The 25987-nt window shown below is 39.1% G+C and overlaps 1 protein-coding gene across 15 annotated transcripts in view; it reads left to right on the top strand.

The window, feature by feature from the left end:
* Nucleotides 1-24744, top strand: part of SPICE1 (spindle and centriole associated protein 1) — a 29768-nt gene extending 5024 nt beyond the window's left edge. For 5 of the 15 annotated variants that reach the window (XM_052795181.1, XM_052795188.1, XM_052795186.1 and 2 more), the window contains 15 exons: nt 923-1069; nt 5114-5216; nt 5993-6114; nt 7733-7830; nt 8134-8276; nt 8513-8653; nt 9455-9720; nt 13711-13842; nt 14515-14662; nt 17016-17240; nt 19308-19702; nt 21066-21237; nt 22445-22547; nt 22864-22951; nt 23830-24744. In XM_052795181.1, coding sequence (XP_052651141.1) covers nt 923-1069; nt 5114-5216; nt 5993-6114; nt 7733-7830; nt 8134-8276; nt 8513-8653; nt 9455-9720; nt 13711-13842; nt 14515-14662; nt 17016-17240; nt 19308-19702; nt 21066-21237; nt 22445-22547; nt 22864-22951; nt 23830-23883 — 2337 coding nt within the window. In that variant the 3' untranslated portion in view covers nt 23884-24744. The other 10 variants (XM_052795190.1, XM_052795189.1, XM_052795183.1 and 7 more) reach the window with 10 other exon arrangements.
* Nucleotides 24745-25987: the final 1243 nt, after the last annotated feature.

The following is a 25987-nucleotide window of genomic DNA, read 5'->3' as shown; positions in this document are numbered from 1 at the left end:
ATACTGGCTCTTTATTGTTGGTTCTTTGTTAATGATATCATGCATCCTCAGCTCTGGCAGTTGGTGTTTTTCAGTTTTCTGTTTCCTTTGGGAAGCAGTAGCCATAGTTTTTATTTCAATAAACTGTATACCAGCTTAAAAACATAAATACATAAAAACTCGGTGGATTAGTTGAAGTCAAGTCTCATCTCTTCTGGAAGGACTGAAAGACATGCTTTATTTTAGGAATCTCTCTAATTCTGATGATACTCAATTTTCATTTAAACAATTTAACATTTCTTTATACTGAACGACCTGTTCGTTACAAAATATGTGAACTCCATATCATTTTACTTGGTAGCACTGCTTATCAGGATGGAATAGGCATTGTGAACTATTGTTGCTTATAAATTTTGACAGGTTAGTCAAGACAGATGGGCACAATAGCAGAGAGACACTTCATTCTATAAATGGTTGGCTTGATAGCTTCCAGACACTTTAGCAAGCACCTCACATTTACTTTGTTTAATTTGTATTTAAACTGAATCTCTCTCTCTCTGAAGAGAGAGAATATCTCTGGTGACTGACTGTTAAATCAGGAAAATTCATTATGTCTTTTTATGCATATTATCGGTGGTAGTGTTTGGTTTTTTCCTCCCTTTACAGCTGAGAAAACTCTTGCTGAGTCAGTGGTGTAGGGCAGATGGAAACTGTGAGACTTGCCCCATTCACCTTTGGAGCCGCTTTAAATTTGGATGGTACTGATGGCATTTTACACTTCTGGATGTTTGTGACACTGTCACTGGTACTACCATGAAGTTAACATAAATAGTATTCAGCGCACATGAATGAGAAAACCAAGAAGAGCTTGTTAGCGTTACCCTGCAAATTTTGCTTTAGATTGTCCCTCAATTTTGAAATGGTTTCCTTCATGTTTACGTAGCTGCGTCGCCATGAAATGCACAAATCAAAAAACAAAGCACTGGCCCATCTGGAACTGCAAGAGAAAGCACTGAAAAGAAAATGGAAGAAACAAAAACAACTGGCTGGTGATTCCTTGGAGAAAAGGAAGTTGACTCTGATGCGTGAGGTGAGAGCTAAATCTGCACTTTCAGCCTGCTGCAGATGGTTTGCAGCAGTAGTGGAAAACTGCTCTTGCACATAGGTCAACATTTGCTCCTCTTGTTGGATAATTTGACTTCATATATGCATGCACTCTCCTCTATGTGTTGAGTGCGTGCAATGATTGGAATAGGCTGTCTAACATATTAACTGATCTATACAGTTGTGGATTTGATCCTTGTTGCCTAGCTATGCCCTCTGTAATTCTGCAGGCCTCTTTGTGTCTGAACAGGAACTGTTTGCAGAGTTAAACTGTTTGTTGTGAAAAGTATGTGCATTCTTTGTGTTCTTATTGCTATCTTGCCTTTTCCTTTTCCTGTCTAGTATTTTTCTTTGATGGAAACGTGAACATTTCTCTTTCTGGGAGGGACATCCTTATCTGCCGTTGCTTATTTAAACAGAGGAAAATGCAGAGTCATAGGGGCTGAAAGGGTGAGGCAAGAAGTTGGTAAGGAAAAACTTGACTGGAAGGAAAATTGACCCAACAAAGGTTGAGGAGCTATGGCTGCTAGCAGACAAGCTTGTCAGCTGGGGACTGAAAAGCTGTAAGCATTCTGAAGCACGCTGACTGAAAATATGTTGTTTAATTAGCTTTTGAATATTGAACTGTAGCAGCAAACCTAGGCTTAGCTAACAGAGACAGTAGCTGTCAGTGTCTGAAAGGGGATTTCAGTGGTAGACATCCTTTTGTTTCACATGGCAGGCAGCTCCTTGCCATATGTTATGAAAACTAATCTCAAACTGTAGTCGTTAGCTTTCAGACCTCATCAGCACTTGGACAAACTGAGACTTGTTGGTAAGGAATGATGATGAACAATGTTCACCTAGCAGTTAAAATAAACATGATTTAGTAGTCCTGTAAATGTGCAGTGGATTAACTATCACAGACGTCCTCTCTCTTTCATCTTTTGTAAATTTTCAGAAGTCTTTTTCTGATCTCTGAGAACGTTCAAGCGTAGACAGAAACAAATGAAAGTACTTAGAATTGAAGTTCACCTTCTAGTTTCCTATTTGACACCTGTTTCTCTGCAATCACAGTAGAATTTTTGTATTAAGGATATTGTGCTAATCAAGCCTCAAGCTTTAATTTTGACCTTTGTTACTTTCATACTTTTCTGTCAAGTGCATTTTAGTGGAGTGGTCAAAAAAGCTGTGGACTTTTATACAAATTTCCCTAATGTAATAGCAGGCTAGTTTCAGTAAGACTTCCATGCAGAAATAAATTATGTACCACAAAGGTAGATTAGACTACCTGCTCTAAAATTAGGCTGGACTACCTATTACGTGACTTTGTTGTTTTGCAGATGTGAAACTCATGGTTAGGAAATAGTCTCCCATATTTGTTGCCATTTCTAATGACAGTGCACAAATTTCAATTCCTCCTGAGTGGCTTTCCCCTTCATATTTAGAGAGATGACTTTATTCAACATGCCCTATGTCTACTCCTGAATCAGAGAAAAGATGCTACCAGATAGGAAGACAAAAGGAGATTATGCCAGGCAAGATGAAACCCATCTGACTGTTGCCGTTTGAAATGTTGGCATCTTCTTGTGTGTAGAGAAAAAAAAAAAATAGAGGGAGGAGAGTCACCATTTTCACCTGTCCCTAGCTTAAATCTTGTTAATTGCTAGGTCCTGTTGTTCAGAGTAACTGGGGAGACTCTTCAGTCTGTGTCTCCCAGTACAGCACAACCACTGTGGATTATCTCCTTGTCTCTGTTATCTTGGTGACCTTTTTTTCTTATTTACTGCTGTGAGACTGTAGCTTCCTAGGCCCCTTGAATCCTCCTCAACTGCAAAGACTCAGAGACTAAAACTAGGAAGATGCTGCTACTAGTGTGTTTTTTCTTGTAGTTGTATGTTGAAGAGAGCAAAAGTTATAAGATGGATGCGCAAAATTTAAATCTCTTGGGGATTTGTCTGCCTAAAAAATCTGAGTGAAAAAATAATATGAGTGTGTCTCTGTAACTGTGGATTGTGAATGTGTAGGTACCACACTGATTGGTCCTGTAACAACTTATTTTTAAAATAATGTTAGTGTATTGCACTGAAGCGTAGGTGGTGAGTGAATTATTCTAATGGGGAGGTTTTAGGATTAGTCCTGTTTAATTATCTGTAGTGACAATCTGAATCAGGAGGGAAGTTGAATTTTAATGAAATTCGTAGGTGATACTAAACTGGGACAAGGTATAGCACTCGGTGAATTTGTTGAGGGCATGTAAATGAGCCTAGAGGGGTTAGAAGCTGGTATCACTTTGTTTTCTGGTGATCACAAGCAAATGTGAGCTGACCTACCTTGGGAACAAAGCTCTAAAAATGTTCATAACATGTTCAGCAGGAGGGCGAAGCTTAGGAACCTGCTGGTGCTGAAAGGGGTCTAGTAGGGAGGGTGAAAACAAATTAATCAGGATAATTTTTTGTCTGATTAAACACGTCACCTTCATTTTAATTGCCTTAGGGAAAGGAATCATGTTTTGGGACAGGTAAACTTATTTTTCTTTTTTCTTTTTTTTTTTTTGTTCTTCTGCAGATCTGGCATAGCTTTGTCTGAAAACCATTGTTTTGATGTCAGATGGCTAAATGGGAAGACTAGATTTAGTATCAAGAGTGAAAGCTGAATAGTGATTTGGAAAAGTAGATATGTGAGGTGATTGAAAAATGAATATTCACTGATTTGCTAAGTTGGTTATGAGGAGAAGTGTAATATACTGCAGTGTAATTCAGGCCCAAAAGACTAGAAAGACATGAAAACTAGGTATATGGGGAAACCTCTTGACATAACAAAGCATAGTAAAATCGGGTGTGGGGGCGAAACAGGTGAAATGCCACTGCCTAGAATTTTTTGAATGAGGCTGAATATAAACCAGCAAACTTATCAATGGACACTGAAAGAAACTCTCTGGAGATAATGGCATATAATGCTCTGAAACTTCTGCAAACCAGTCCCTCTTATGATTCCTGGGGGAGCAAAAATTGTCACTCAGTTCTCAAATTTTGAGTAGGAGAGCATACGTGAGCCCATCTTTTCTGTGGGATCTTCTGAAGTACTTGCAGTCTCTCTGGCTAAATTTGATTAACTACGATGAAGTGGAGGTCGCTTACATATCTAGTTGCCTCTCAGATGTTTAAGAATAACTAACTTCCCAGTTTGTGGGATAATTTTACTAGTTTCCCATTTCCACCTTTGTGAATGAAACCACAAGTCAGTGAGGAGTTTTGGATTGCCTTCTGCCCACAAAGCCATGTCTGCAGTCAGCTCCATTCAGCTCACAGTAGCTGAATTCCTCTTGGTTTGCTCTCCAAGATCTCCCTCCTTAGGAGGCAGCCATCGTGGTGCCAGTGATGGACTTCAAATACTGGGGGAGAGAGACCTTGAATACAGAAGCAGTGCCTTGTGAGAAATGTGTGGAGATTCCCAAAACGTCTTCTGGTGCCAGATGTAGTCAGCTGTATTTATGTCTGTTGAAACTTTTATGGTGGTAGGTGGCTTAATTTTTAGGCAAAATTTTCCATAGTCAAGGCTGAATGAAACAAGTTTGCCTGAATTGGTTTGGTGCAGTTTTTGGGTGTCTTGTCAGATTTAGATAAGTGTTCTTTGACTTGACAACATTGAGATCAAATGATTTGGGGATGCCTACTGACTTTTTTTATTGCCAGATGTGTGTCTTTGTTTTGATGAGTATGTCATAAACGCCCAGCTTCTTGTTTGTGTCAGGCTGGGAGGAGAAGGCAGTGAGAGGATTGGCTCTAAAGAGAAAAAAGTCAGTGCTGATGGGACCCCCAGAAGTAATAACTGTTTAATTTTTCAGAAAAACAAGATGAATTCTAGTCACTCAGAATGAAGTAGGTTTTCTGATCTACCTTAATTAGGATCTAATTGCACAGTACCAACTTTGCAAACATTGTCTTGTTGGCTGTTCTCTTGCTAACTGTTTAGAAGAACAATATGAAAAAAACAAAGGAAAAATCGGTCTGCTCAGTATGAAATATTTCCTCATACACTATACTTTCAGATTCTGTCTGATCAATACCATTTGCAAGATGTATTGGAACGATCTGATCAGGTTATGGCTGTGGCAAAAGACTTGTTTGGGGATGCTCCTCGCACGCGAACAGGTAGACCGTCTCATTTATGTGTGGTAGTACATTTAAGATTATCTCCTTGCTTTTCATAAATAGCCTCGCTTTGCAAAGTATTCTTTTTAACTGTTTTCATCTCATTATCTAACGCAGTATGATTGATCCTGTTCATGTTGGATGAAACACAAATGAGGATAACACCTCCCATGGCAGGGGAGAGAGACCCATGGCCAGTTATTCTACTGTATCTGTCCATTGTGGAATTTTGGGTTACTTACTGTGAAATACCTCACGCTTACCATTTCCACAGCCAAGCTGCTGGCTTATAGAGAGCACCAGTTCAAACCACTTCAGTAGTTCTGATTCCCATTGCTGCATGGGTTGACTGCTTGCTCTTGGATATTGTTGAAGATTTATCAGCGATTTGTGAACAAGGCTTTTCCATCTCTTACCCTGGTTTGTGGGTCCTTAACACTACTGGAAGGGAGGACTGGCTGTTTGCATGTGAAATCTTAAACTTAGGTTCTTTTCTCTGTAGGCTGCCATTCTCTTTTGCTTACAATGACTGTTTCATCCTACTTGCTTCTTCTCACCTGTTTAAATACACTTGTGCAGAAGGACAAAAGCCTGGTACATGGCCGAATGTATTAAGATAACTCTGTGGTTGGCCTTTGGCAGTTGTTTAAAGCGACATACGTCCCCATGATCCTTTTTGTGCAAAGTACGGGAACTTGCTTTTTGGTACAAAGCCCTGTGAACGTACTATAGACCGAGTCCTCTGTGTTCTTCCCTGTTGTGTCTGATTCCTCTAGGTTTCCCTAATGTAACAATGGCTCCTAACTGTGACCTAGAATCATCTCAAGGACCCATTGTACAAAAATGTGATCCTTCCACTCAGCTTTCCATCCTTAGTGAATCTGTCATGGATTCCCAGGTAATGTATGTTCTGTTCCATGCATGTCCTGTAGCTTTTTTGTTTGCACAAAATAAAAATATTCAGAGGTAGAGTTTCCAAGCAGACCTAACCCTGTCTTTTGTGTATTGTATACCATGTTGATAACATGCATAGAAAATGGTGTTAAATAAAGGTGGGTTTGTTTTGTGAGACTCTGGGAATCATGATTTTTTTGATTTCTTAACCTTTGAATATGAGAAACAAACATATCTCATAGAAGCGCTCTCATATTAGCATGCTCTCCCTTTTGAATTCTGGAATTATCAGCAAGAGAACAAAGTAATTACAGACTACGAAGACAACTCTTGTGTCACTTAAAAAATTGCTACATATTGAAATATGCCTCTGATTTTCTAATTATGTCTGCATATATGGGGACATAGCCAGTTGGGCTCCAATTTATTTCTGATAACACACATGTAAATATACCCCACTTAATGCCACAGCCTTGATTAGTCCTACAAGTTTAACTTTCAATACTTCACATTCTTTTACAATTATTTAGATTTGTTTAAAAGGTTTAAAAATTGTTTAAATTTGTTTAAAATTCCATTTAGATTGCCTTCGTGTTCTGTTTTCTTTGCATAACGTGGGTGGTACCAGGAATGCTCACTGTGGTTTGAGAACAGGCATATGACACTCCCAGAAAGCAGCTCACTGATGAAGACCAAAAGGGCTGTGGGAGTGAAAGTGATGGTGTCATATTCTCATGGTTCTCTAATCCTGTCTCCTACTATCTTGCACAAATATCTGCAATTTGAGTTGCAGTACTGCTCTGTCATGTATTTCAATGTGGTATTTGGTTTGGGTTTTTTTTTTACTATGAAGAGTTAACTATAGCATCTTCGTAAGCTGTATCACTGAATGCATGCTGCAGGATAGGCTTAAATTTTTAAAAGAAAGGTGTACTGATAGTTGTCTGCTGAGCTTCTGTGAGATTTTCTTTTCCTTATGTGCCTACGAAAATCATAGTTAAAGGCTATCTGGTGAAGCCTACCCAGAAATGCAGAAACCTGACAGTTTGAGGAACCCTAATTCCAAATTTGATTGCTTAAGTTTTGCTATGAATGTGGTACGTAGGATTGTATTTTGTTCTGATTGCGTTTTACACATAGAATAAAAATGTAGTTTTGCAGATCTCATTACAAGGTGGTTTAGCTTGTGATGTCAAATGACTGAAACTTTAAAAATGCTATAATTTAGATTGCTTTTTCTATCTTCTGCCTGCTATGTCTCTGTATTTGTTTTGGTACAGTCTTTAAAGCTTTTTTTTTTTATCCTACAGTGTGTGTCGTTTTTCTCATTTAATATAAATCATCCAAATAAAACATTGGATATTGAATTAATCACTTGCTGTGTTATTTTCAGAGACAATTGTCAGTATCAGTATTTCTTAGGTACTAAAGTCCCCCAAAACTCTTCCCACAGAGGTTTGTGGTTTTCTTTCTTTTTTAAATTTTGTTTTGGAGGTGGAGACTGAAACAAATGTTTTTGTTTTTTTCTTGAAACAATTTCAGAAAATTTATCTCTAACTTCTTCCTGAAGACAAATTGAAATTGCTCTGAAGTCCCTTTTGTTTTCTTTGTCTCCTAAACAGGCTCTTAATGAAGTGGAAGAGGAAGCATTATCAATCTATCAATCAGAAGATGGACACCAGGACTTTCTGAATTTCAAATCCAGTATCAGTTCTGACAGGTCAATACAAACATATGTGTTCATGTTTCCACTTTCTCAACACTGGAAATAGACAGAGTTAAAATTGTGTGTTGCATGGGAATAGTTAAGTTACTTTTTCTGTTTCCGCGCCCCCCTCCTTTCCTGACCTCAGAATTCTAGGGAAAGCCCTTGTTGTAACATTCAGACTGGGATTGAATGTGAGCAAGGAACTCACCTGAGCAGTTATAGATATTTTAAAAAGCTCTTTTTAGACTGTACAGATAATCTAGAATCATGCTATTATCCTATTGCAATTCACTGTTATGCTTGTTTTGAATGTAGGCTACTTCGGTTATTGAGAGAAGAAAATTCCTTGGTGAATTCTCAGTTGTGGGCTGAAAAGGATATGAGAAGAACTACCTTATCACAGGAATCAAATATGCCTTTGACTCCAACAACTGTTTCTCCATCATTGGATCAGTCAGGTTGGATTTGCCTAATCACAGCCTCTCAAGGGTCATTAGGCTGTTCACAGGATCCTGTCTGGAATTCCTTTTCTGGGTGGGGGTGAGAGGTGGAGACATGCTAATGTGGCTCAGATGAATTTCCAGACTAAAAAGCCAGCTCTTCTAATAAAATTACTTTAGAACAAATTACTATTTAGAACATACCTGAAATATTTCATGTGTGGGTTTTTTGTTTTGTTTTGTGTTTAAATCAGCCCTCAATGCTACAAATGTAGTCAAGAGAATCCATTCAAGACTTCAGAATGAAGACGAAGAAGAGACTGTAGACTCCACTTACACTGTGAGACAAGTGCTGAACCCAAACTCAAGGAAACAAAAGCAAATTGCAGCAAAAAGTTTAGTACTTTTAAAAATAACATACGTCCCTTTGACTAGGGTCCTTAATATCATAAGAAAATGTAGGTTAAAAGGGATCTTTGGATGTCATCGCAGGGCTAACTGCGAAGTTTGATTGAGGGGGCCTTGTCCAGCCAAGTCTTGAGCATCTCTATGGATGGACATTCCACAGCCCCTTGTGTAGTGTATTGCCCTGTATTCTGCATGTTTGTTGGCGAAGCAAAGTCCATAGTGGTCTAGGAACCACAAATATGGCCCTTTGATGCTACACATTACCTGGCTAGCTGTGGAGTTCTCTCCTGTGCAGGGCTTTTCTATGTCTGATATAGCTTTCTAGTCTATGCTGCACAATTACGATGCGTTTCAGTCCCCATATTCTGCACACATTTGTGTGAGGGGACTGACATCAGATACAAACTCTAACAGGAAAGGATTGTTGTAAAAGAGTTGCTCACTAAATGTGAGACCTGAAAGCAGCTGATATTTTTCACTGGCTGTTCACTGGCAAACTGTTTCCATGCTTTTAACTGAGAAGGAGGAAAGCAGGAACAGGTATCTAAGATAAAAGCACCAAACAATCATACCTGAGAGGTACTAATGTTGTGGTATAAAATGTGGTTTTTGATGATCTGAAAATAACTGGAATGACTGGGGACATTCTTTGATGGTCCTTTTCAGCTCAGGACAAGAGAGGGCCTCTCCTTTGATTTACGTCAATAAACAATGTAATTTCATTGCTACTGCAAAGCTTTCTATGCACCTTGAAATTCCAATGATGCTTTCTTTCCCCCCACTTCCAGTGAAAAGAAAACAAACTGCACAGAACTCTGCAAGACAGAGCAGAGATGATTCTCCAGCTAATTCAATCCCCACTGACCTTCGGAGGGACAACAAATCCAGCCTAGATATTCTCAACCACATGATACATGAAGTGGAGCATGAATTGGAGGAATATGAGCGATATACAGGTCGTGAGGTTCAAAAAACTGAGAGAAGTGAAGGCCTCACTGGGTTTACGTTGTCACTGGTTAATGCTCTATGTCGTTTGATGCGCTACCTCAAAGAGGTGAGAAGATTTTGATTTGCTTCTGTAGAGCGAATGAAAAAGGGTATAAAGTTACTTTACAGATGTGAACTTTGGTCTTTCCTGGCTCCCAATCAGTTTACTTTGAAGTCTGATTATCATTGCTTATTATTTGCATTGCATGCAATTAGGAGTTAAAACTTTTAGTTTGTTAGAAACAGGTACCCCTAGTGAAAAGGGAGGCGTTGATTGCGGTGAAAGTCTCTTGGTGACTATTAGCAGAAAATACCATTTGAAATAATTTTAAATGTGTTATTTAAATATGTTCAGAGATGTGGCAGCCTTGTTTACAAATTCTTTTTCTTCCTTTGCCTCCCAAAGGCAATGCTATTGTCACTAAAGCAGTGGACCCAAATCCCCTAATTTTCTTTGAGGGATTCCTTAGCTTTCTTTTTCTATCCGTAGCAGCAACTTCACCTTAAGCAAGAATGACCTGAAGTGCTCACTATAGCAGTGCACAGCTGGAGATCAATGGAATTCCATAGAGAAGGCTACCTGTAAGCCATGTAGAACTTCTTTTTAAAAAAAGAAAAAAAAGAAGCGTGTTTTATTTCATCTCTAACCCAGAGCTATTCAAGATGCAGCAGTGACTCACAGTTTCATTGGACCTATGTGAAATTTTGAACCAGATTATGGCAGTTCCTGCACTCTTAACAGATGCAGCAGAATACGTTATTTAAATCCCAATGCTCCATTTCATAGCAAAGGCAATAGATCCCTAATGAATGTGGAACTGTCCCATTTTGGTTCCTTTTCAGACTGTATAATAATTGGGGGGAGAAAAATGACCTTATTTTAAAATTTGAATTTTTTTTCTTTTTTCTGTCTGGATATATAGCAACTTATTCCTTGTATTACCCTGCATGTAATCTATATGGAAGAATTTACTTTAAGTCCTGTCTCGGAAACAAATGTTAAATAATCAGTTCAAGAGTGAAAAGCCACTACCATCAGAAGATGGACTTTGGCTGAGGGGATCTTATGTTTTAAAAGAAGTTAAGAATGCTTGTTTTCTGTTAAAGTTGTAATATCAAAGCAGGGTATTAAATTTGTGTCTTTTGCAGTTATGGGGGAGGATCTTCTGGACTTCCAATAGAATTGGAAAATTCTAAAAATCCAAAAATCAATTTAATAGCATCAAATTAATATTATAAATATAATTGCAATTATAACCCTATTTAGATTGTCTTTAATTTGTGTTCCACAGAAATGAGTTATTCTTGACTCTCAAGCTTCCTCAAAAACTACTCCAGATTTTCTTTGTCTTTTTTTTTTCTTTCTTAGTTGCTACTTACATTGAATGTTACATTCATAAAGAGAATCTTAAGAGTTTTAATCCTATTCAGACAGAAGGCCAAGGAGTCTGAGTGTTTAAGGAGAGTACTTATCTTGAAAGATGTATGCTGACTCTTACTTGTATTCCCAATTTTTACTGAGCACCTCTGTGATGTTGTTTCTACTTTACTAGATGTGTTATCATTCCTTCCTTCCAGGAGTTGATTGTTGCTTGCAAAATTGTCTGCAGCTTTTTTAGATTTACTACCTAAATTCATAAGTAGACATATGCAGAACTTGCTCAAGCTACAAAGTGTGGTTAATTGTATTCAGAGTTGCTTGAGATAGACAGTGTGCATCCATAACCTTCAGTGACTTTTCTGCTTTTCATGGAGCTTTATTCACAATTAGGATTTGAGCATTTGCCATGAAGAAACACAGCTTGTCTGAGTATTTCCTAAAACCTGGTCCCTGTGATGCTAGGAATAAATCAAGTGTGCTCATGTGCACCATCTGTTTTGCTTAGCCAGGAGAGTTAGCAAATTTCCAATGCCTGAATTATAGCTGGCAATGCATTTCAGGAAAGTGACTTTGCAGCAGATATTTAAAAAGCCTCTGATTTCAGGTAAACAACCAGTCTTCAAGAGGTTTTGAAGCTTCTAGAAAGATTTCCTTCCTCTTCTGGGAAGAAAAAAAATATTTTCCAGCTTTGCTGCAGAAAAGCTGAATGCAGAAGAATTACGATAAAGGATGTTGCTTAATTTATTCTCAAAGTTATATATAAAAAGTAGGAAGAGAAACTTGAATTACTGAATCTTTCATGAAAGTTGCAATAATAAGTAATTAAAAAAAACCAAATCCTACAAGAAGCAGCTAGTGAATATAAAAGAGGCTAGAGAGAAGGGGAAAAAGAAACTTCTGAAATGTTTTCCAAGCTATACGAAATTCTTAAAGGGAAGTGGATCAACCTGACTTGGTTCCTAAATGAATTTCAGTATCATCTGCCAGATGTTAGAATTGATTTTTTTTCCCCCATTCTACTAAGAATGCTATTTCTTTGCCAGACTCATAGGGTGAAAAAGTTAGAATATATGCATACTACATTAGTCTGTGTTGCTATGTTCTCTATCTCTGCTTCTGCGTATTCTGATGCAGTGTTAAAACAAAGCTTATGATATTAGAGGTACACCTGGCAATGGGCTGGAATGAAGATACTTCTTCCAGGGTATACCAGACCCAAATCCTACGGGATGGTAGGAATGGATGTATACAGCTGTTAACCCTGATGTTCTCCCCATGCATAAATGTAAGACACACAGCTGCTTGGAAGCTTTTCCTCCAAGACTAGGTTAACACTGTGTAGGATGAGTAGATACAATAGCTCATCCAGATGATCTAAGGCATCAATAGGCTTCACCACTGATACCAGGGTTATAGTTCTTATTTTGCCCTGTTTTCTGTTTCTAAAAAGATAGAACTGTCTACGTTTTCTCCATTTTCTGTGCCAGCCTGCTTCACTTGGATCAATACAGAAAAGCTGTTCTGTCTAGGTGAAAGAGAACCAGAAAAAGGATGGTTTGTTTCTGATATGCTTAAAGGAGGTTTATCTGTCTGTCTTTGTGTCTAGTGACAGTATCTGTGGTTTATTCTCAAAATCATTTATTTATTCATTCATTTTATGTGGCTGCAGAGCTGTTTTGTCTCAACACTTCTTCCTTGGTAGTTTTTCACTTCTGGTCCCAATGCCAGCAGAAAATAATCTACAGTATGTTATGGGCAGCTCATGCTCTAATTTTGGCTGGCAGCGGAAAAAGAGTCCCCCAATTGCTTTTCAGGATCTCTTGTGTTTTGGAGCTGGGATGTATTTCTCTTATTCAGGGATTGCCTTGAGTAAATGCAGGCGACCATCTGGGGAAGGGTTCCATCTCCTAATTCTGATGTGTTTATGGGACTTGGTAGCCTCTGCTCTTTCATCTACGATGGTCCAAAAAGTGGCAGTCATGTATTCCATTTACCCATTAGAGGTGGAAGGGACTCTTTTGCATCTTGTACAGCACGCCTGGCTTACTGCAGTGGTCTATCTTAAGATAACAGATTGATAATATCTTTTAAGGGCAAGAGGTTCTACAGTAAGGCCTTTTGCCTCATGCTTAAGTGGATTACTTAACAAATAAACCTTTTTGTCTTCTTTAAAAAAATAAAATAAATGAAACCCTCTAGAACTTTTTCTCTCTCTGGGGGAAAACATTAGAAAGCAACTGCTTTCTCCTTCATTTAGTCAAATTTGTCTTCATTAATGAATTAAGGCAACTAAAGAATAGACACAAGTAGCACAGGATACTGACAAGCACCAGCACAGCTGGAGTTATTTGATTACTGCATGAAGATACAGTGACTTACAAAACAGTATCCATGCAGAGAGACAACGCTTGCAGTTACAGCCTGTAAAAGTTGTAAAGGCAGAAGAACAAGGATGTATAGGATTCCCTACAGTGTTCTGGAGTAACAAAGAAGGAACAGTAAGCTTTCTGACAGTTCTCAAGCCTTGAAAATTGGATTTTGTCATGAAAGTAATGAAGTCAATTTAGCAAAAGGGGGAAGAGCTGTTACAGTATGATGTGGTATGGACCCGTTCCTGTTTCCAAATATGAATCTGTATTGGTTATAGTAGGTTTTTAACTTTTTCTCCCTCTTTAGAGTGAAATGCAGCTGCGTGAGAAAGAGGTGATGAGACAGCAGCATGAGGAGATGTTGAATGAACACAGAGAACTGATTGATGCTCTGACTGCAGAAATACTTCTAGTGAGGGAAGAAAACACTACTATCCAGGTACTGAGCCTCCATCCCCCTCAGAATGACTTGTTAGAATGCTGAGTTGTGTTGCAAATGTGTGCTGAGATGCGTTGTTGTATGTTCGGGAGATTTTAATAATAAACAGGAAGAAAATGACAAAATTGAATGAGGAGTCTGACAGTGACAATAGCAGGCACGGTGGGGGGGAAGGAATGTTTGGAAAGTCAACATTTTATCTTCCTGTTTCATGTTTAACTTTAAAGCCTGAGAAAATGCTAGTTCCATTAAACTGAGCTTTGCTTTATCAATGTAAAGGTTTAAGCATCTGCCTCCACACTTCTATACTGTTAACAGTACTGGAGCAACAGCGTAGACTAGATATAATACATTTTTCTTTTTTTCAGTTTGCAGTGGAGGTAGATTGTTCAGTGGTTACGTTTGGGAATGAAGGAATAAAGCTGCATTAGAGAGGAAGTGGGGTGATGAGTTGGGAAAAGGGAAAACCAAAGAATTTCTTTGAGGCAGGAGAGAAAATAAATGAGAAACGTGGAGACATCAATATTTAATACCTCACTGGAATCCCACAGATTCATGCAGTGGTAATAAGAGACCAAACTTCTTCTCAGAGCTGGCTGTGGTATATAATCTAATTCCTGTTGCTAGAATACAAATTTCTGTATCTCTTTCTGTTTTTCCTTCATCCTTTAGAAGAAGCTTCAGCAATACATGATGGTAACAGATGAACAGCTGATTTCTCTCACACAAGCATTTAAAGGCCTCCCTTTGGTAGAACCTAGAAGAGAACAAAGTCCAAACAATTTTGGAATTGCAAGCAAAGGCCCAGTGAACGGGCAAGGTGTGTGCATGCATGTGTGAAGGGTGAAATGGGAGTTGTGGGTAGTTTATCCCTGTAGTGGAAAATTTGGTGTTTAATAGATGTCTACTTGAATAAATACCTCTTGCGTGAGCATGAATCTCACTTCTGGAAATTGATAGGCCGTGGGTTCTGCTGTGAGCACAAGCAGTTTGCTACACATTATTTTTTAACAATATTATAGGTTGTATTCCATCCCCACTGGCATCATTCTATGTGAATCAGGCCTTCAAGATTAACCTTTTAGCCAAGTCCTGGGCTTGAGCTTTAAGTGATACAGAATACGTTATATTAAAAAAAAAAAAAAAAAAAAGGAAGGGGGGGAGTAGCCGTCACCCGTTAAGATGGCCTACAAAGTCAAGTTTATTCTGAGGGTCCTAAAAAAAAAACCAAACCACCAACTGAATCAGGATCTCACCTTCCTGTTGCTGAGGCAGCCTGACAGTATGAGACTGGTTCTTCCATGAGGCACTGGAGGTCGCTGCTGACCAGAAACAGCAGCTGGTGAGTCCTGGTAACTAACCAGGCAGAAGTCTGACACTTACGACTTTGTATCAGAGGTGAATGACCAGTTGAGTGATATATAACATAGCCGCAGACTAAGTTAAGCCAGTAGCATTGATGGCCAAACTAACCAAACACAATTCACATTGTACTTTTTACATTCTTTCACCATGGAGTTTTCCTGACCTGTCATCCCTGATTGGTTGCTTAAATGCATTGGTTTTGTTCTCAAGATCAGTAACTCCTTGTGAATCCCAAGATTCCTTGGAGCTATTTGCATTCCTTAGTTAATGTTGGTTTTCTGGACTTTTTTTTGGTCAAAAACTTTCTTCCTGACTGCTTCTGTGGGGTTCTCAGGAAGAAGCCACACACCAGATCCCTTTTTTGTGATTTACCCAGGCTTTGTAAAAGCAAACAAAAAATCCTACCCCAAAATATAAAACCCAAACAATCAGAAAAGCACCCCTCAAAAAAAAAAACAAAAACAAAACCCCAACCAAACAAAAAAAACCCCAAACCCTAAACCTTCTTGTACAACAATTCTGCAAGACTAGAATTTCCAGATCTTTTTTCCTTATTGGTCTCTGCTCTCAGGAAAAGGCATCTTCCTGAGAGGAAAGTTTCCTGAAGTTACAAAACTATTTCTTCCTCCTCCTTCAGAGGGAGATCTCTTGTACCCTTAAGGCACCTGACTGGATGTGAAACATCTGAGATAGCTAGTTTTAGCGCATCTGACTGGATGTGAAACATTTGAGATAGCTAGTTTTAGCACAGAAACCATGTATAAGTTAACACAGGACTTCCCTGGAGAGACAAGAGTGGCTGAGAGAGGAGTGGAGGGCATATCATAGTGACAAATAGCATGTGAGGAGGATACTTTAGAAATGCAGTTCTGTACAGTGAAACAGGGCAGGAAGATCTTTCTCATTTCTTGCCGTGGTCATTGAATAGTGGGTGGCAGGTTTTAAGTTCAATCTCAGAACCTCAGTAGTGTGAACCATAAGCAGTATCTTATGCAAATAGCCTCTTCTGGCTCTTTGCCTTTGAAGGGTGCTTTTTGTCTCTTGTATTTTGGGATCAGGTATGTTCTGCTTAATTTTCCACTAACCTTGCTTTTGGGAACAAATGTCCTGAACAAAATTGTGAGGAGAAAATTCAAAGATAGCAATGATGGAGCAGTGGATGTAGGCTTATTAAAATTACTGTGGTCTCACAGCTAGCTACAACTTTGATTTCACACTTTTCATTTTGTGCCTCCCTGGTATGTTCAAAATAGATGGCCACATAGACATACACTAGTTGAAGTTAAATACAGAAGAATAACTTTTTTTTTTTACTGAAGATGTCTGATTTGAATTAAGTCATAAAAAGATCATCAGAGAGCTCAAAGTTTTGAATTGTTTTCCACTCCACCATTATTGCCATCAAATTTATAATATAGGTTCATTAGGACAAGTGCGTAGGTCTGCTTTTCTCAAGAGAATATACCAAATGCAGCTCACTGAAATACCTGTTCCTCACAAGTCACTTGTCTGTAAGTCTTGTGCATGAGTTACAAACAGATCTCTTACTAGTATTCTGAAATTGTGAGGCTATATACAATAGCTCTTGTTCTTAAGGTCAGTGAAGATTTGTGTTATGCTCCATTGGAAGAGTTCTGTATCTAGGGATTAGAAGGAAGTTAACAGTGTGTGGGGAAGATACTCTAGTCTGTCTTTTCAGATACTTGAATGTAAGTGTTGTTACTGAGAATTTTCCCTATTGCACTAAAACTAATTTTTTTTCTCCCCCTTTTTTTCTAATTCTGTCTCTGCTTTGTCTATTTCTTTAGAAGAGCCTGATTTGAGCTATTTTGAGCCTAGTGCTGATGCATGCAAAAGGGAAGGTATGCTGAAATTCCCACAGGAAGAACTTCCTCTCAAGTTTCCCCTGAGGCCAGGTGCCTCAGGTGGTGGCGGAGCTGGTAGAAGCTTGCCAGCCCACATCTTCCAGCCAGCTGTGCTGTTGTCACCTCCCCGGCAGAAGAGCAGTCAGGAATTGTCTCTCCTGCAGAATGGTGAGATCTCTCTGGCTGTAGTAGACTTGGGTGTCTGTTTAGTGTGTTACTATTTCAATCTCCCAGGCTCGTATTACCTTTAGAGATGTATTTTCTATGAAAACTTTTAATGTGTATGCCTAGACATCTTGGCCCTATAGCTGGAATATCCAGCTTCTGCCCCCAGCTATGCATTTCTTTTCTTCCTATGCCTGTTGTTAGACTTCCTTTAGACTTTCTGTCCCCTGCAGTTCTCCATCTACTGTCTGAGTCCTGTCAGTGGCAATCCAGATAAGCATTTCCATCTTGTACTGGTTTTGATTGTCACTTCTGTATGATTTGCTGTAGCAGTTTGTGTATGACCTACAGCACATCATCTCAGATCTCCATCTGCTGATGTTGTAATCCAGCCTCCATCACCTTTCATGATGGGACCACTGAAGGCTGGAAATTTGTACCTCCACAGCCCATGCTGCAGACAAACCAGGATGTCTGTAGGCTGCATACTCTTGCTTTGAGACAATCTTCCCAGCAGAGATTTTTCTAAAAGCTTTGGGAGCAGGTTTCGGTGTGGATTTCATTCAATACACAGGAAGCGGCTGAAGAAGTTTTCGTTGAAATTATGGGGTGCTGGATAACTAGATTAACTCAGTCTTGTGTCAATATCCATAGGCTTCAGGAGTTTTATAGGTCAGTAGCTCAGCTGTGGTTGTTGGAAGGAAGAAAGTTCATCGGGGTGATCAGGGAAGGTATTTCTCATTTAAACGTAATGAAGTGAGCAGAAGGGAGGATCCTTTGTGACTCTCAAAATTAGCTGTTTCCTCCTGCAACTGTCATTGTAACCACATGCATCTTACTGAATGCCCCTGTAACCCTCTGTTGTTGAGAGGCGGGTAATTACATCTATGGCTAGCTTGATGGTTGCTGACAGGAAGCAGGGCACAGTGGTGGGGTTTTGTGCCTCCCCTCCTTTTTTCCCCCCTTTCAGCTGTGTTGCTTTGTAATTCTTTTCCGAGTCAGAAAACCTGAAAGTCTTTTTAATTTTTAAGGAGTTGGCAGGGCAATTGGAAGTTTATATCTAGTTCAACCTTTTGGTAGGCTGCTGTGCTGTGAGGAGGCACATAATAAATCAGGAGGAAAAGAGCAACATCTGGTTTCAGTCCCACTGAGAACTGTCAGATGTCTGTCATTTGAAACAAGAATATAAAACTGTGTGTTCCTAGACTTCACTACAGTTTAGCTGTGTGAGAAATGTATTGTTATTCTTTTAAAACCATTAAAGATGCTAAATGGCTCAACAAATGTTAAACTTCTTGAATGTTTCTTTATGAAAAGTGATTCCTAAACCAGATTTGGGTGTAAATTTTTAAATGTCATGCTCTGCTCAAGAGGCAAAAGCTAAAGCTTGGGATGGAATGGGCTATTTGGTATATAAAGCATAGAAAATCTGGTTTTGATCACAAAATCCAACTAGGACTTAACATGTAGCAGCTGACAGTGCCGTAACATATTTGGTCATGTGTATGTGGTGTGTTATCTGTTTGCTAATGATGACCACAAAAAGTACCTGACTACTTTTGTTGGCCAGAGTGCTTCCCCTTTCTTTGAGGCTGAGTAAATAGCTAGTTTATTATTGTGCCAAAAGTCTTGTATTGTTTTGTTTTATTATTCTAAAAGTTTTGTTATCAACCCAGTATAAATATCAGAGCTGTAATGCAAACTTACAGTTTATTAGGTAAGGTGACTGGATTTTGGAAAATGGAAGACTAACTAAAAAGTAGTGTTTGATCTATCAGCTAAGAAATTCAAAGCAATTTATATTCTTCTCTCTGACTTCTCTTTCAATCTCTAAATAAATCATTTAAATGTAAGACTGTTTGCAATAGGAAATATTAAACCTGGTGAGTTCTTGCAGCAGGGTCTTGCATAGAATGATTTTGATCAGTAACATAACATCATTCAGGCTAGGTGTTACAATTCAAGTTCCTGCTTGATTATTACTAGCCTGATGCAATAAAGTTACTGTTAATTTCCTTGACAAGGATCACATGTCCCTTTCCTTACTGTTCCTTTATTTCTTGTTTGTAGTGTTTACAGCCGTTTCTCAGTCTCCTGAAAACACTGAAAGAGAACCATGCAAGGAAAGGAGCTCACCTTCTGACCTGCAAACACAGAGCACAACTGAGGAAAACTGTCTCATCTCTCGAAGGCAACCAGTTCCTCCTGCAGACAAAGACTTGGAGAGTTCCCATGGGAAAATCAGTCTGTCCTGCCCAGGTGACGCTAGAAAAAACAACACAGCTAAAGAGTTATTTCAAAACGGTGATCTACTGGGACAGATAGCTGAGCTTACACGGCAGAACTCTCTAATTAAAGCTCAACTGAGCAAATTCAGAGGCTTCTCTGAAGACACAAGTGACTGCCTACATCAGCCAGACCCAATACAAAATGCAAATCCTAGTCCAGACTCTTCACAAGGACAGGTGAGAATTTAAGAGAAAAGGAAGGCTGGATTCCCCTTTCTGCTCATCTGCTTTCCCATAGCTTACTGATGTTTTAAGACTGTTTCTTTCCTGGTGTCAGTTGTTTTAAGGAAAAGAGTAGCAACCCAAATATTCTTTTCATTCATTTGCTTGGAGACTTGTGATTTTTATCATTCCCCAAGGAGCTCAACAGTAGCTTATGAGAGTATGAGCTCCCCAAGGAGCTCAACAGTTCTCATATTGCACCTATGTTGTATATGAGTGCTGAAAAGTGTGCAGCACATTTATAAGTTTAAGATAAGGTTATGCTGCAAAATGATGTGTGATTGCAACATGATCAGGTATACCTCTTGTAGCCTGGGTAATATTAACAGTGAAAGCACTGCACCAATCCACAGGTTCTTATCAAGCTTGTAAAATGTATATTTAAATCCATGCCATACATCTCTTCTGCTACTGTGACCCAAAAGCCCATAAGATTAAAGTTAGTGCAGGTACATCTCTTGCAATACTTGATTATAGTGTATGTACTAGTTGGATCTGTCTTGTCAGTCCTGCTGTGTGGTGAAAATCCCAAAATCTTTGGGAAAGAGAGAGCTTGAAGGCTTTGGTTCACATAGAAAACCTTTAATCTGCAACTAAGCAGCTATTCAGTGGCACCCCAGTGAGTGGAGTTAACACAGAAACGCCTAATCCCTGCCCTTGCTACTGTCTTTACTTCTGTTCCGTCACAGTGGCTGAATTACTGTTCAATTAAGGATCCCAAAGGTTTTAAATTTCCTCACGTAACTGTAGGCTTAGAGTGTTGTCACTTTGCCCATTGTATTATGTTGTATAACATTTAGTTGTACAAGATGATGGAAACTTTTTAAAGTGTTGGTTTTGTGGAAGCAATTAATGGAGGGGGAGGGGAAGAGGTCAAAGTGGGTGAAAACCTGGTTTAAAGATGAGTTCCAGGATACTTCTGCTAGAAATCTGCTTTTGCTTCCCCACACCCTCCTGAATATGTGTGTCTCTGATTAAATATTTTCTTAATTATGGTTAATTGTTGGATGGTTGGGGGTTTTCTTCTTTTTTTTTTCTTTTTTTTTTTTTTTTCCTTTCTCCTTAAATGGTAGAGACAATAGCTGTTTTATTTCTACTTGTAGGAAGACCAGTTTAAAATATTGTTGTGTTTAGTCAATTAAGGACCTAGATACAGGACAGTGAAAGGGACAAAATGAGATTTTTCACAGGAGGTGCTATATGATTATGTTTACTTTCAGTTTGAAAATTAAATTCATAGAAGTACTTGAAATATATTGCATGCTCTCCTTGAAGGTGCAAATTTTAAGTTTTTAATTTGAAGTGATTATCCAAGTAGACTCATCTCATGGTATCAAAGAGCTTGGAGGAAAGAATAGCAGAGCTGAATCGTCAGAGTACAGAAGCACGTGATAAACTGTTGCAGCTAATAGACCAACAGAAATTAGCTGCTGCTGATGTGGTCCCTCCAACGATATCTCCTGTTCTGTCCCCATCCCTAAATTATACTGGTAAGTACCCAGCTTCAGGAGAAACAAAAACTAGTAAGACAACATTTTTCCCCTTTTGGGAGTTCTCTGTCCTTAGCTGATTGGATCAGCAGTTGTGGTCAGCAGTACACTTGCTGTTAATGACTGTGTGGTACAAACACTCCTTGCTTCAGAGAGCCAAAAATACATCAGCTAAACTTCTCCTAAGGTTAGTTTCTTAGTAGTTAGTCTGCTGCAAATATCATGCTTCATGGTAAATCTATTCTTTGCTATGCCCTTGTCTGCAGAACAGTTCTGCTACACAGTCACTGATTGGCAGAAGTAGGCTTTTTAATCAGTCCTGTCTGCTGGAGAATCTTCTATAAAAAGGCTAAGTATTTACATCAGGCTTCTAAAAATCACGGCAGAGTGGTTATCCAATTCTCAACCACATTTTAGTTTTTGGTCTTCTGGGTGCTCTTTCCATCAGACTGCCTTGCTGAGTTACTGCCGGTGCTAATAGAAAGAAATAACTGGAGCTTCCAGTCATCTGAAGAGGTAAATTAGCAAAGGGAATGTTCTTGCTGATTCAAGATTCATAGATTAGCTGCCATGTGTAACTATGAACAAAAATACTTTCCAACAGGTGAGGGCTACTTTATCTCTTCATGGAGTCATTGTAATTACAGGCAGAACTGCATGTGAGCATGTACACATGCTCTGTCTAGGACACCTGCCCTTTCCCCTTTCCTGAACCACAGAGAATCTATGAAGGGAAGGACTTGAGGGGCAGAGGAAGGAGGGGGAGGAGAGGCCACGTATGTGTGTGTGCGTATGCATGTAGGTCCATATGTAATGACTCATGCAGTGGGATTATAACACTTCTAACACTTCTACAGCTGTTGTAACATAAATTCAGCATGCTAAGTAAAAACTTAAAGGAACAAAGTAGAGAAATCGGAAGTCTCTAAGCCTCTGATTGCCAAAACCCAGAAGGTTTATCTATGGAAGAATCATCCTATATATGTGCACGTTGTCCATAGTTGCTCTGATTATCTGCTTTCAATATCTGTCGTTTTCAGAGAGTGGGTACGGGGTTGATGTTTAGCCTGACATTTTATGTCTGATCTGTATATTCTATGCAATTGTGAAGAGTTATGTGATGCCCCTCAAAAAGTGGGAAAATGAAATGAATGTTGTGCAACGTTGCTGTGTTCTCATCGGAATCAAGCTATTATTTATTGCCTAGAAAATGCAAGGAGGACAATCGATGTGTCTATTCCCATGGCAGTTGCTATGGACAGCTCCAAAGAAGATAGTGTTTCCCCTGCCAGTATGACCAGTATAAGAAGGTAAAAGTTAACCCTTTACTATTTCATTTTTGTAGTGTCTTGATTACCCGTGCAGCAGAACTTGAACACAATGGAAAAAATTGCCATGTTTTTCTTTGGCTTCACAGACCTTCCCTGACTTCATCACACGTGACTCTGTGGAAATTGGACAAAGGTCCAATAGCTTTTTAAATACAAACAACGGAAGTTGTGAAAATGACAGATGACATGCGTTGTTGAAGACTATTGATGAGGGGTCCTAATGCAGGATCTGAGACATGATTCTAGTAGTCACTCCCATTTTTCACTTTTTCAATCTCATTTTGACTGTCTACAGGTCTGTAGGAGACTCTGGCAAACCTTGTTCACCCTTAAGTGCCTCATCAGAAAGTGTGAAATTAATTCCTGTCAGCCAAAGGCCAAAGGTAAGACTGAAAAATCTTCAGCCAGAAAGTTCGATCGTGGTGTCATATAAGGAAAAAGCAAGACAGATAAAGAAGGGGAGAGAGCTCTGTCCTACCTTAAATCTACCAAGGCTAATAGTAATTGATTCATGGCAGTTTGGATTCTGGACAATTGGTCAGGGGAGACCTGAGTGCTAGTGACATTAGTTGTTTGCTGCCACAGAGTTGTTATTTAGAAGCGAATAATCCTGTGAAGTATATCTTCTGCTGTGGCATCTTTGTGCATAAGAACTTGGAAGCTTTGGCAGTCTTTCACTGGTGGCTCCAGAGAATTTCAAGTAATCATTATGATGTACTGGTAGAGCCATGTGTAAGAGGCAAGTGAGCTCCTACCTTGCTGTCGCACAAGTCAGTTGCTGAAGGATAAATAAATCCAAATGCAAAGAAAATCCCCAGTCTATATTTTTGATTCCTGATGTGCAAAGAAAACAGACTACAGCTTTCATGGGGAACTCCAGGCAGTAGTAGAGTCTGGTAAGCCTGTCATAGATCTGTTTATATGCTTGAAGGCAACCATGAGGAGATACTAATACCATCTTTCCTGATGTCCAAAATAACCTTAATTAGGAGTGATAAAGAGAAAAAACAAAGTTAGGGTCCAAGACTCCCTATCAGGACAGCAAAGTATATGTCCCCAGAGGGGAAATTTGGAATACTTAAGGTAGATGTGGCTTTAACTAGGTGTCTAAAGTAGGTGGTGTGACTCCCTCCACGGTGCCGATGGCAGACAATTGCTACGTATCAGTGAACTGATACGTAGCAATCCTACGCAAGCCAGCACTAACTAGCAAGTCTGTGGGAAATTTATGATGTATGAATTTCAATTTCTTCTTTTGCAGGTGGAAAAGCAAAAAGAAGAAGGCTGGTTTGCATTGTCAATGCACGTCATGTAAAGGAAGCTGCACTCAAGTCCTGTATTTTTTTAAATTTTTTTTTTATGAACCACAATTAGATCACAGTAGTCCCCCTCACCAGATGTACAGTTTAACTCGGAAGTGCTTTCATGTCAGTGCCATTAGTATAAAGAGGTCCATATGCTTATTGTACTTGTGCCATACCAAGCACTATAGGAAGTCCTGGGAATGAGTTTCTGAACTGGACATGCTGCTATGACATTATACCTTTTCACCAAATAAATCTTTCACAAGACTGTAAACTGGGGCTGCTGTAGCAATACAAATGAGCATCTGGTATCTGATTTAGATATGCTGAAGACAGGAGGTTTTAGAAATCGCATGTGAAATTTTCTGGAGCCTGTATTCACACAAGATATGGGAATGAAAAAAATCAAGAAAAACCGAGATGAGGGAATGTACCTATGTTCAAAAGCAACCTGGAGATTAGGAAGCCAGTCTATTCCTGCTGGATAAGAACTTGCATCAGAAATAATTTTTTCCTTCTGTGGTTTACAGTTGCTCCCAAAAGTTGTGTTTTCTGTGCAGTTAACATATTACAGTTACATCTGGACTTCAGGATTGCTTTTTAAAAATCTCATTTAATATTTTTATAATAAATATAAAGTGGCTATTTGAAGTTGAAATCAGAATCTCTATTTGCTATGTACTAAAGTATGCTCTCTTAGATACAATAGAAAACTGTGATATGAGTACAGTTGTATTAAGCTGTTTTGTTATGTGTGTATATAATACTCTAATGACCGTGGTTTTATATTGTTTTTATTTGAGTTTTTAAAGTAGCCATAATTTTATTATTAACAATTAATAATAAAACCTAGGACCGTGAGGAAACGCTTATATATCTGTTTCTTACATTGCAGTAAACCTGGGCAAAAATCATTATAATGGAGATAAAAAATGAAAAAAATCTTCAAGTCTGGGGAAGAAAATATCTGCAAGTCTCAAAACCAGATTTTGCGTAAAGTTGGTTTAATGTTTTTCCTTTTTTAACTGTTAAATTTGCCCCTAAATATATTGATGGGGTGGGGCATTAAAAGGCGCCAGCCCATATCTTTTCAATTAGTTCAGTTTTAGGAGAATGAAGAAAAGATACTTCTCTTTTTTTCTTTTCCTTTTTTTTCCTTTTTTTTTTTTTTTTTTTTTTAGGGGGGTGTGTGTCTTTTAAACAGATTTAGAAAATCTAAAAAATAAGGGATTCAGAAGAGGACCCGTTCAAATATTCATTGACATTTCTGCAATTTATTTTTCTAGCGTTAACTTTCGGAAGCGAGGAAGGCTCATAGTCCTGTATTTTGTGAAGCGGCAGTTAAAATTGCTTGGAAGAAGTCCCCCAAATCATGCAGAGGCAGGAATGCCAAGGCTGGGATGGACAACATAACCATAGTGCCCACACATTAATACTGTTGCTTCTGACTTCCTCCAAGCTAATGGTTGTTACAAATGCTCTGTAACATCTGAGATTTCCTTTTGGAATATGGGATTGGAATTAATCTTTTGAGTCATCGTCTGGTTTCCTTAACTTGGAAGCTGCTCTATCAAATAACTATTTCTTTGTAAGTGGAGTCATCGAGCTGTATTCCAGTCTAAAAACATTCAGTGAGGTGAGAAATACTGCTGGTTTTCCTTTGCATTATTAGTGAAATCCACGTCTCCTTGAGATCAGTAGAATGACCGCAGGTCTGGCTTCCGAGTCAGGACCAGTGACTCCGTAAAACTGTTGCCCAATAAAACAGCATCTGTGGTGCAGAGCACCCAGCTTGTGGCCATCTGAAGTGGTAGGACCATGCAGAGCTCCACCCTGGCTCCCAAAAGCCTCATCGCCATGTTAGCAGAGCAGTGTATCCAAACAAGTAACTCTTTTCTCTCTAGCTCAGGTGCCACCTTGCACTGCTGTGGCTAGTCTGGTGCCAGAGCTCGCTTTCAATGTGGGCGAAGTGCCCTGTGCTCATCTCGGAAGGCAGGAGCACATTACTGGATGCCTCTAGTCACTCTCCCCCCAACTCCTCCGCAGCTTTTGACTGGGGGTAGGCAGCCTTCTGCGGCTCAGGCCTGGGGTCACACAGTGTTTCATGGCTAAAAA

This window comes from Harpia harpyja, chromosome 8 (genome assembly GCF_026419915.1).
Source record: "Harpia harpyja isolate bHarHar1 chromosome 8, bHarHar1 primary haplotype, whole genome shotgun sequence".
Lineage (NCBI taxonomy): Eukaryota > Metazoa > Chordata > Aves > Accipitriformes > Accipitridae > Harpia > Harpia harpyja.
The sequence above is the reverse complement of the archived record's forward strand: the minus strand, read 5'-3'. Positions and strand labels throughout refer to the sequence as shown.